A 12,686-nucleotide genomic window follows, 5' to 3' on the forward strand; every position below is an offset into this window, starting at 1 on the left:
GCATTGAGTTGGGGGAGGTTGGGGGAGGCTGCCTCAGACTTTTCAAGTTTTTCACATTCTAAGCTTGAAATTGCTTCATGGTTCATTTGATGCGGCTGTTATTAGTGTTATATTCATTTTCAACTACATTTTTGGCCCTGAAATACCCCAAGTGGAATGAAATGTAAATTAAACACTCTATCCCAAATTCAATTGGGATCCCTGGTGAGCTTTGCTCTTATTTTGTGCCCTGAATCACCCTGCTCTGGCAATCTCCATTCCTGGTGGGATTGAGAAAACTTCCACTATTTTGATCAATCTCTCTCTAGGCTTCAAGGTCACAGAAAATAATATGCCGGACGAATAAAATAACTGACAAAACCAAAGAAACAGGTGTGGCAGGTCGTAACAGATTTATGTTACCTTATCGAGTTTGCCAGAAGTGAGGCCATTCTGGAGCTTTGGATGGCTATAAAACTGCAGCCTTGTGGCCATTTGTCATGAACGCCTGTGGCTTTGCGCTCAGCACATTCGGAGCTGCGTCCAAAGCCCGTCAACAGGAGTTGACCAGGCAGGTGCAAAGAAAGGTGCTCGTTTCCCATTGGTTGGGCTGTCCTGGGCTAATGAACCTCTCCGCCTCATAATTAATATAATGACAAGACTATCCCCAAAGTCAACAGGGAAAAAATCAATGCAAACTACTCTTTCCATTGGCAACTCTGCATGCCGCTGACGACTTCTCAGTTCTTCTGAGAAGAAAGAACGTTTCCACCCTAGAGAAGAAATGGCATTTTAAAGAAAAAAATCCCTTTTGTTAGTTCAGTTTCTCTGGATGATTCGTCTCTGAACCCTTTCCTGCAGAGGCTGCTGCTAAGCCACCAGTCCTGAGGTAAGAAGAGCAAGTTTAGAATCCTTGCATTTTCTGCCCGCCACCCTTTGTTGAAGGCTGCAAATCCCAAGGGGATTCTGTTCCTGGGACTTTAATGACAAAAAGAAAAATGCCTTAAATGAGTGTTTGGAAATATGATCTGAGGATTTCTGATCAGTATATATGAATCCTAAAAATCCATCCCTACACAACACCCAAACACACACATACCCCGGCTACCCAGACTATTTGGGTTCTCTAGTGATCCCTGCAACCAGTAATGTCCTAAAGCAACCCAACAGACATGAGTGCTGTTAACAATGGAAATACACCTTAAATGGATCTGGGCCTTTGGCCAGAAGGTGGGGTATGGGCTTAAATGGGTAGAGGGCCTTTGTTTGTTTGTTTGTTTATTATGCTATTTATCTACTGCCTCAATCCTCATGGGGTCAAGACCATGCACATCCTCAGGCTATGCCTAGCCAAAGCCAAGCTCCAAAATATCATATGCAGATTGTGATGAAAACTCAGCATCTAAAGTAGCTCTGTGGCTGAGGTATGTTAAAAAGATGCATGGGTCTAGAAAATGGGGGGGGGGGGTTCATTCACAGCTTCATGCTTACTTGACTTTGACATCAATGGACTATATAATGCCAAAGCTGCCCGTGCCAATGTTTTTGTTTTTTAAATCAGTTGGTTTGCGATAATATCACCACCATTTGTATGCGACGTTACTGTGCTGAAAGACAAAGAGGGGAGGTTGGAAGAGACCGTTCCCAGTGAAGGACGGAATGCCTCTGTCTGTCATAGCTGTGCATTCTATTTGTTAGTTGCTACTCAAGGGCTAAAACCAAACACAGAACTGCCGAAGTCCATTTTCTGCATAATTATGATAGCTACGGGAGCTGTCCCTTCTCCAGTATTCCCCATCATCCTCCAGCAGAGCAAGATGGAGGTAGAAGGGTTTTTTAAACAGCAAATATCATTTTGCATGTTTGAGTGGCCTGAAAGCTATGAGAAGAAAAACATGGAAAGACTGTGGCTCGGACTTCTATTTCACCTTCCATAAACCTTTCTGAGATTCTGAGGCTCAGATGTGCAGACTCCAACTGATCTCTTCTCAAAATATCTTTTGATCTGCTCCCATCTACTGGAACCTCATGTGCGGATTATCGACTTCACTGTGAAAGGGATTTTTCTGCAGCGCTTAATTTCTTTTTGTGTTGACACAGTAACAAAACTAACCCACAGAGGCTGCCTCTTTGATGTGTCAGCTGCTAAAAGTAATCAGAGGGCTGGTGCAAGAGCCAGTGTGGGAACAGTGGTGGATCCGTTTTTGTTTTTTTAAAGGAGGGATGACTATTACAAGTAACGTATTATTTATTTTAGTTGCATAAAGTATTTTCTTGTTGCTTTGTTTTCATCGAGCGAGGGTAGTCCTTTCTTATCAGAAAGGTGAATCTAGATACAAAGAAGTAGCTTCTGATCTTCTTTACAGCAGTTATAAGTACAACTATAAATTTACCTCTTACTCTGTGGTTACAACATAACTCTCTTCTTTCTATAGTCTATCTTTTCTAATTATCAAAAACATAAATTATAAGTTCATTATTTTCTGTTTCATGCACAAAGCCTATAAGGGGTTTCCAGTCAACATTAAACCTAGATATTGTCTTTTCTCTGATCAAAGAAGTCAATGTGTCCATCTCTGCAAGTTCCATCATCTTCACCAACCATTTCTCCATTGAAATACCAAATCTTTCCATCTTTGTGCATCTTTGTGCTGCAGTCATCATCTTTTTTTTTCTTTTCTATTTTTCTTTTACTTTTTTTTCTTTCTTGCACCTTCAAGTTTCTCTTTGATTCCTTTTTCTTTTCTTTTTCTTACTTTATATTAGTTTGTATTAGTTTTTATATTCCTTTTAAAAAAAATATTGGCACTGACTCTCATCTCATGTAAAAGTGAATTAAAGATCTTGTTCATGTGCTCAGGAAGGCAGGCAGGCAGGCAGGCAGGCACTAAAAACCAAAGAGCCAAAAAGTCCCAAATAAATTAATTTACTGTATTAATAAAGTCTGATGCAAGTACCCTTGAAAAAAGTGTCCCTCTAAAATGTGTCCGGTCTGTTTAATGATTATTTTTCTTCATGGCATTTAGGACTTTTTTCTGTCCCTTATTTTAATTTGCCAAGATTTACGTTGTGCTAGTACTGCAATGCACCAACTCTCAGTTCTTGGAATTTGCAAATCATTTACCAGGTGCTTTTCCTTTTATTGCCCCAGCCCTAATCCTCTCCTGTATTTGCTTTCAGGCTTCAGTGACAGGCTGCAATCCCATACCCCTTTTCCCCAGGAGCAAGCACCCCATGAATTCAGTGGCATTTATATCTGAGTAGACCTCTAGCAGATTGCATGGACAAGCTGCAATGCTATTGATGTTTACATGAGGCCAGTGTTGTGGTGTAAATACACACAAATGTATATGGAATGTTCAGGGCTTTCAGAAGTGGAACCAAAGGATTATTATCATTCAATGTTTTGCTACAACCACTTAGCAAAAAAGGAGAAAACAAATGAAAAGTTTGGAATAAAAAAGAGAGAACCTAAAAATGGTGGGAAACAGGGGGAGGCAGTAAGGCAAAATAGCCGGAGGGGGAAGGCAACCCCTGATGGCTAGATATTTACTATCAGTTTACTTTATTGAGTAGCAATAAAGCCGTGTTTTTTCACTGCTACTTGTAACTGTCTTTCCAACTATGCTGGCACTACTTGCAGCAAAATGACCATGGATGCTGCATTTGTATAGTTACTTTCCAATTGGGTACTGGTAAAAAGATAAAATGTGAATGTTGCCCTCTCTAGTTGGGAATGGCCCAATATGAAGAACAGTTAAAAGAACAGAGTACGTTTAGCTTAAAAAAGAGAAGGCTAAGGGGAGACACGATAGTAGACTTCCAATCCTTGAGGGGCTGTCACAGGGAAGGAGGTGTGGATGTATTCTCCATGGTGCCCGAGGGTAGAGCAAGAACCAGCAGATGGAAGCTTTACAGAGAGAGATCCACACTTAAAATAAGGAAGAATTTCCTGACTCTGAGAGCTGTTAAGCAGTGGAACAGACTTGGACTCATGGAAGCTCTATCACCAGAGGTTTTCAAGCAAGGTTTGGGCAGCCATTTGTCTGGGATGGTCTGAGGATTCCTTCCTTGGGCAGGAAATTGGACTAGAAAAACTTTAAGGTTCCTTTCAACCTTAGGATTCTATGAACTCTCCTGGATCAATGTCCATGCTGTGTGGGCATAATGGAAACCAGTCTAGCACAGAGCCATTCAAGCGACTCTGCAGCTTTCATGTGATTCCCATGTTTTATTACACTGCGGAAGTGCCCACAACACATTCTCAAACTTCCAAATGAACATAGCAGCCCAAAGAGGTTGGGGGCATCTTCTGGTCTAACATACGTGAGCAGCACCAGCATGGGGAAGAAGAACTCACAACTCTGACTTTGCACACTCTTCTTTGCTTTGGAATATAAGCTGCTTATATTGTTACTTATTGGAAGACATTACTATAATCACATTATTTAAAATATTTTTATGGAAACAGAAACTTTTGGATGTTTAAGCAAAATAATAGAGGAAAGTACTCTGGAAAATGTATTAGAGATAGAGTTCTATAATTTTATAATTCTCTGAGTTTTAGATTTTATGGATTTTTACATTTACATTTTAACATTTTATTATAAATCATTGGGAATATGATTGAAAGGTCATATAAAAATACTTAAGAACTCAATAGTGTGGCCCAAATGGACAATGAAAACCTTCAAAATCTTTTTCTCTGAAAAAGAGGCTGAGTTTATATATTATGCTAATTTATGGTAATTCTATTCATGATTTCTTGATCTACAACCAAAATAGAATCAAAAGCCATAGTTCATATTGCCTGGGTTAATACACTGTGGTTTATTGGACAATTTATATAGCCACTGTGATCTATAAACCATAGTTTGTGGCTTAATATCATGTGTGAAGTCACCTGCTGTGACTTATTCAAAAACTAATTATAACAAATCATGGTTTAATGATGTATAAATTCAGCCTAACAAACTGTGACCAAGAAAGTTCTCACATACCCAATATTTTAAAAAGTCAAAAGTTCCATAACTGAGCTTTCTTCAAATAGACACATAATAGCTTGAGGTGATTATGAAATGGTTGACTTTGTACATGTTTTAAGCATTCTTATTATTATTTTTCACACATATATGAGCAATTCAAGTGGTTGAGCCTAGGCTAGGCTTTTTGATGTCAGTGATCGTGACAGTGATCTCCTGATCCTATCTCAGTGTGGGCACTTTAGGAATTTTGAAAATGGGTTTTGGGCTCTCTTGAGGGTCATAGTTTGTTTCTACAAAACATCAGCTTACCAGAAAACAAACTAGTGGTGTTGCACCACAGGTAGAAGTGTTAGGATGCTCTGTACCACTTCAGCTTACCTGTATTTTTTTTCTAGACAGAAGGGCATAGAACTCTAAGCTTCACCTCCCTATCATTTTAATTTCCTCTAAGAATGCTTCCAGAGAATAAACGGGGCTCCAGAGAATTCTTGGAACTAAATGTCATTTCCAGTTAAACAGTCTTTCCAATTCCTTCCTACCCCACCCTTCCAATTCCAGTTCAAAATATGTCAGCAATCAATCAATGTTGTTTCAGCTACCTCAGCCTTATTGTTCTCCCTTGATTTTGCACCTATAACACACATCTCTTTCCCATCTTGAAAAAAAAATTGATTTTTTGTGCTCTCCATGTTTGCATTCCTCCTTTCCATTCCAAGCTATTGGCATGCCACCTGTTCTGTATTAGGCCCTCTTTGTGTAAAAATGTTATCATAGGAAAATAATAGGACCCAGAAGGCAGAATTGTCTCCTCTAATGTGACAACATTAGAGACCACATGAAACGATTCAAATGATTCACATTGATTCAATGCTGCGTCTGCAGCAAATGTTACAGCTTCAGAAAGAATCGATCCTTACTAGAGGATAGATCAGGATGTTACAAGGTTATACCATGAATTACTGAAATGTTCAGCATGTATTTATTTATTTGACTTACATAGCCAAATATGTAGATACAATGCCATCTGCTCAATGAGAGACTTTGGCGCCTATTTTTTTAATTAAACAAACCTACACCCCCCCCCAAAAATGGTGTCACAAGAAACCTCATCAGCACCAAGGGATGTGCCACAGATGCCATGTTGGGTACTCAGGACCTACATCTAAGCCTTCACTAATCTAACTTTGTTTAATACCACAGATAAAGAATTCCAGAAGCAATATCCTTATCAGGCAATAATCATGAACAGCAAGGAGATAATGGGGGAGGGACACCAACTCCAAGAAGCTGGAGATGAACCGATGACTACACAACCAGAGCCCTGGAAGATCCATTCTGAGAAGTCATGGCTCCATCAGCGTTCCTCTTCATTATTACACCGTGACAAGCAGGCCCAGAAGACCGGGCAGCTCTTCTCAGGAATTCTGGCCATGAATGTAGTGTTTCTTGGCAGTGCGTTCATATGCAGCATGATTTTCAACAAGGTAGCCATCACAGTGGAAGATGTCTGGATTTTCCTGTCCATCCTCAAGATCCTGTCCTTGAGCTGGATGGCATACTATTTAGTGTTCACTAGAAGGAAACCATATGCCACCTGGTGCCAGGATGCCCATGCAGGAGCTAAGTGGATTAAAGGTAAGTATTGTTGTTCTATGTCTTTCTCACAATAACTAGATTGCCTGTTACATTAAGGCAGGAGTGAGCAACCTTTTCAGGCAGGGCTACTCCTTACAGCGTCCAAAGACCATAGAAAAGGTATCTGGTGACACATAGATATCACCTAGGGTACAGACGACATACATTCAGCACTTTTTGTATAAATACTGCAGACTCTGGAAATTGTGAGAAACTTCTTGCTGTTTTGATTTGTTCTTCACTTTCTAAATATGCTGCTTTCTCGGTGCACGTGACAAATGTTCATTGCTAACAAAACCTTTGGGGGGGGTTGTTGTATGTTCATATAGGGTCTTTAATACTGTTCGGAGCATGCAGCGTTGTCTTGCACAGTTTCCGGATTGGGTATGACATTTTCTATGTTCAGGGCAAATCGCACATGGAAATCTTGTTCCCATCCATAGAAATACTCTTCATCTGCATTCAGGTAATAGATCTGCTTCACTATAGGCTCTTAAATAGAGTGTATAGAAAGGATAGCAGTTGAGGAAAAGGCATCTACTTCTAACAGAAGACTAGCTCAGAGATTAGATGAGCCTTCTAGGTATTATACCCATACAGCATATGGTATCATTACCAGTAACATGCTTCACGGGAGGTTGCAATGCCTTCATTTGGGCTTCCAGGACATCTTTACCCTGTGGAGGAGAAGGGCAGCCTCAGCGCCTCCCAGGCATTGCTTCCTTAGTCCCTTTGCTTCCTGCTTCTCCAAGAAAGGTGGTCAATAGACATGGAAAGAAGGAAAAGTCGGGATTATTCTATTTGGAGATAAAGGGTGAAATGCATATTTCTTGTTAGCCAGGGGTAACCAGTGCTATTCATGAATAACCATGTGTGTTTGGTATCTCTGGTCCCATAGGCTCTAAACCAGCATCTTTACCCAAGAGGAGAATGTGAGAAGTATCTCATTGCTTAAGCCATGACTGAAACATACTGAGAAATACCACTTCGTCTCTGGAATTCTGTATTTCCTTGACTGAGAATACAAGACACTGAGCTTTTTCCCTTTCAAAACACTGTACAAGTTGTTGCATACATGTGTTTTCGTGCTTAGTGCCTAATTTTACTTCTGCATTACTTTCAGACTTACTTCATATGGTGTCACGCAAAAGACTGTACCCAGGTTCAGCACAACCTCACCAGGTAGGAAAATAGAAGCAGCAAAGACGACAGCGCCTGGAGCAGATGGGAGCAACGTGTGCATGTTATTCTTTGCAGCGACTAATAAAAATATATTTCAGATGTATTTATTCAAATATTCTGAAGGCGATTCAACAAACTGGCATGATTAAGAGCTTATGTTACTTACCTTGATGGGTAGGCATATTATTTATTATACATAGATATATACTTCAAAGCCAGTTTCCAATGCTCAGTTCTACTCTACTGTATATCCTATCCTTCTGTGTCCTTGACAGTTTACCCTAAATAACTAACGAGACTAAGACAATGTAACACAGGTATAAAATTCAGTTGGTAAAAGTTTTGCAATTATATAAGAGAAGATTATAGATGAAACAGAAATCCAGATAGAACAACAAAAATGGTTATGTTTGTGTTACCATAGATTTCCATTGCTTTGCATTGTTTTCTATGCAGGGCTGTTACTAATTCTCTGTCTTGTATCAAGCATATGCCTGATTACTAAGGGAAATGTTTACAAAGTAACACATCCCCAGTAGGAGCCTAATTCTAACTCTGTTTTTATGAAATTGGGCATAAACCCAAAAGGTTTAAATCAGTCTTTTTCAAACTTGGCAACTTTAAGAAGTGTGGACTTCAACTCCCAGAATTCCCCAGCCAGCATGGGAATTCTGGGAGTTGAAGTCCACACATCTTAAAATTGCCAAGTTTGAAAAAGACTGGCTTAGATGTTCTCCTCCTTTTGCCATTCAAACTAATTCCTCAGTATGGGTGAAAGGAGAACAGACTGATTAAAATGGAAAAGAGAGGAGTCTTCTTAGCTTGTACCCTACCTTTCAAAGTTTCTTCTAAAGCATGAAGTCTCAAGTCTTTTTATTCTTTTCAATCTAGCAAAATGTTGGAAAGAAATTATGTAAAGGGACCTGGGAACTCTGTCCATCAGAATCTGAAAACTGAATAGAATGGAACCACATTTTCCATGAGGGAGAAGTGGTGAAATAAAGATTGAGTTTGAAAATGGGCCAGATCAGGCCAGGGACTGTGGAGGGAAAAAAAAAATTTCGAGTGGGAGAGGCAGGAGGGCGGGGCTTAGAATGTCGCCAGCTGCTCCATTCTAAGACCCCTCCCCCTACTTTTCCTCTCAGTCACATGACCCAGAGGGGAACTGCTATTGAGGGGTGGCAAAGGATTTCACAAGCCTGGCTCTGCAGACACACACACACACCCCGTTTCTTTTTACGATGGTTAAGTGAAGTTCTCAGGATTGTCTCAATAGCAAATGCCACACTTCTGGAGTGGGATGGTATTTTTGGCTAAAACTATGTTCTGATTATAACTCAGCTCCTTCATTCTTATATAGGTGTCATTTAGAACTCTCCAATTCAGCTACTGACATGCTGATTTTCATAGTGTGCAAGGTGTTCTGGAAAAAGCGAATATTCCAAAAATTAGTGTCATACAACTTGTTTCCTAAAGCTTGATGGCAAAGATGATAAAAAATGTGTTTTCTTCTTTGACAGATGTGGGCTAATGCTGACCTTGGCCACTAACCTCCTGCTATGGCTTTTAGCAGTGACCAACGATACAGTTCACAGAGAAATTGAATCAGAACTTAACCAGACCCTGCAAAGATATGAAGGCAAGGGTCATTCTCCGTTGTAAATTAATTCCAATGATTTTGACATTTTCTTTCCACATGTATCCTAGAACAGAGGGTTCTAGCCCTCATATTTCAATAACTATCTTTATATTTTGAGTTAAGTCACAAGATGGATTGATTTTGGCTTAATAGGTTGTGTGAACTCTGTTTCTGTGATTTATAAATCTTTGGCTTACTGATGCATGTATCCAGCAAGTAAGCCGTGGCATCCACCAGGGGGGAGATGTGCCCAAATCAGCAAGATGGGAGATGAAGAATTGTGATGCAGGTTCCACCTCTTCGGAACATATATGCAGTGTCAGTGTGCATATAAATGGGGTGGGAATTGCATGGCAATGGTCCATCCACCACCGTGCCAATTTTGACATGCACACTTAATGGATGTTGCTGCATGGCACTGCGTTATGGGCAAATCCAGCCATTAGTGTGACAAAACGAGATAATCTAAAGCTTCCTGATACTGACTCAAACTGGCAGCATGATAAACCAGTGGATTACTTGGTGTATGCTGGACCTTCACTCTCAGCATTTCACTGCTCAACAGAGAAAAGAGCACACAACACTTAGCTACTGATTTAGATAAAATTTATAAAGAATCATTGCAAAGGATAAATCCTTCCACCTTCTATTGATAGTAGTATCAAAGTCTGAGAAAATTCCTTATTCAGCCTAGGTGTTTACATATTATAACTTTATGCATTTCATTCCAAACAAATCTTGTGAGCTGGAAATCTCATAGCTGCCTTCTGCATAATGCTTCATTTTCCCTATCTTGCTCAGGTAATTTGACATATTCCTGCAAATACTTAAACACCATCTCCTGCAAGATCTTCCAAAAAGGATATATTTTGTTATATCCCTTCAATACAGAATATTGCCTGATCAGTTGCTCCATGCTGTATGTCATGTGGAAGAATGTGGGCCGGCGCATAGCTCAGGACCATAACACTTGTATCCAGCCTAGATTCAAACTCCATGGCGTTATTTGGGGGCCTTTGTTTGGTATCGCTGCAATAATTATTGGTATCTGTATTTTCATGATATATCAGATCCAAGCCACTGGTTCTTTCCCTAGCCATAAATCATTCATACTATATTATTCCTACTATATTTGTTTATTGCCTGTAATGACCGTGGGGGCTTTGGTTGGAACTGTTATCCATGCCCTAGAAGAAAGGGAGCTGGATACCCTGAAAAATCCAACCCGAAGCCTTGATGTCATCCTCCTCATGGGAACAGCCTTAGGCCAAATTGCCATCTCATATTTTTCCATTGTAGCCACTGTGGCCACACACCCAATAGATATGTTGAACGGCATCATTCTAGCCTATTCAGTAAACCTCATCATTCAACACATTTCCCAGAATATCTTCATCATTGAGGGGCTCCACAGGCAACCACTACTGGTGAGTGAGGACCCTCACCCTGCTGCACATTCCACTCAAGGGCCTACCTCAACCCAGGTTCTGCCTAATGAAGATAGGACTGTATCCCATCTCTGTAAAGAACCTGCCCCATCCACTGCCAATGAGGAGACAGACAAAAGTGAAAAAGAGAAATGTGAAGACAGTTCCCCAAACATGGATAACCTAGAAGAAAGACAGGAAATCCAGAGAGTTTCATGGACTTACATCCAGACCTACAGGCATTTGAACTGGAAAAGAAGAGCTCTGAAGGAGATCTCCAGCTTCCTGATCATGTGCAATATCATTGTAAGTACTTATAAAAATGATAGTAAGAATAATTAAAAGTATACCCTATACAATGTACTAGAGATGACCTACCGAGTCTCCTCCAGATGTTTTGGATGACTATTCTATTGAAATCTCTGACCAATGGCATTGTGACCAAGTCTGATAAAAAATGTAGTCCAAAATATATGGAGAACGCTAGCTTTCATATCCTGTCATCCATTTTCAAGCACCCTTGTCAACAATGGACAAATTTGAGTAGACCTTAATATAAAGCATGGGCCAGCAATCACAAAAAGATCAATTAATCTTTTCATTTGGGGTCAAAATAGCTTAATGCAGAAGGCAGTGAAAGGCTCCTGGCATTATCAGTTAAAAATACTGTGCAGGATTTCTATCTCTCTCTCCATAATGGATTTTCTGAGCTAAGAAAAATGACTAAAGATGCAGAACAAAAACATGAGGAAGAGGAAGGTTACCAAGAGAAAATGCCTGGACCATGAATTAGGCAGGGAAATTGCACAGTGAAAACAAATGAACAAAAACTTATTTGAACTCTTTGTATAGTATAAGGAACCAAGGTTTTAAAGATTTTCACTCACTAGAAGTGGAGAAACTAGGAAGCAGTACCGAAAATTAAGATAAAATTACGATGGGTCCCCACAGTAAATATATATACCCACATCCCACCAACATAGAACCAATGTTTTCTGATACCTGCTCTATTTTTACATCCCTTTCCAGCTGTGGATTATGCCATCATTTGGAGCACATCCAGTGTTTGAGAATGGAATAGAGAAGTCATTTTATGGCTACTCCACCTGGTTTGCCATTGTCAATTTTGGGCTTCCATTGGGTGTGTTCTACAGAATGCATTCTGTTGGTGATCTTCTGGAGGTGTATCGATCTGCCTGAAGCAAATCCAAAGTTTCTTGCATTGCTGTTTTTATTCTGCTACAAATGCAATTATGAAGACCGGTAATAAAATGGATATAATTATTATGAGAATTTCACATTAGAGAGATTTGTGATATCATTTTGAATAGTTTGGTACATCAGAAAGAACAACAATCTGATTCTGTGGGTAAGTAGTCCATTAATAATTGAAGGTTCATTTCTCCATAATAGCTCTTTATATGATTGATTTGTTCTGTACACATTACCTACAAAATCTAATTACAGTGATGCTGAACAATTATTAACCTTAGGAATACAAGGCAAATGCCATGTTTGAAAGAGAGGTAAACTATGTTGAGCACGGCAATCCCTTGGGTAAAATGGCCACTTTCCATTACTGTATCAATCCTTGGATATGCTTGAATCATTGTGCACAGACTGAGAAATGGACCATTTTAAGTTAAGGACATTTCTACCCATCTATTCTGAAAAAAAGCATGAAAATGTCCCAAGTGTTGCACCCATTTACATCTATAATCAAAACACAAAGATCATGTATATCATGTCTCTGTCACACTATAAGGCCATTCTTGAGATGTTTCTGACAATCTGCCTTACATTTTGCATCAATGGAGGCAATAAAGCATATGGCATACT

At 39.7% G+C, this 12,686-nt stretch overlaps 1 protein-coding gene across 2 annotated transcripts; it reads left to right on the plus strand.

The window, feature by feature from the left end:
• Window positions 1–638: 638 nt before the first annotated feature.
• Window positions 639–12,145, plus strand: OTOP3 (otopetrin 3). Of its 2 annotated transcripts, none has more exons than XM_015888039.3 (7): window positions 639–868; window positions 6,165–6,599; window positions 6,929–7,065; window positions 7,723–7,781; window positions 9,302–9,420; window positions 10,222–11,153; window positions 11,877–12,145. In XM_015888039.3, the coding sequence occupies exons 2-7, from the start codon at window positions 6,206–6,208 to the stop codon at window positions 12,045–12,047; spliced, it is 1,812 nt and encodes a 603-aa protein (XP_015743525.1). In that variant the 5' UTR covers window positions 639–868; window positions 6,165–6,205; the 3' UTR covers window positions 12,048–12,145. The 2 variants fall into 2 exon arrangements, with proteins under 2 accessions (XP_015743525.1, XP_015743526.1); XM_015888040.2 differs by having other exon boundaries at window positions 640–868; window positions 10,720–11,153.
• Window positions 12,146–12,686: the final 541 nt, after the last annotated feature.

This window comes from Python bivittatus, unplaced genomic scaffold, assembly GCF_059951505.1.
Source record: "Python bivittatus isolate LINGU-HERP-01145 unplaced genomic scaffold, Pbiv_v1 ctg000080_np1212, whole genome shotgun sequence".
Lineage (NCBI taxonomy): Eukaryota > Metazoa > Chordata > Lepidosauria > Squamata > Pythonidae > Python > Python bivittatus.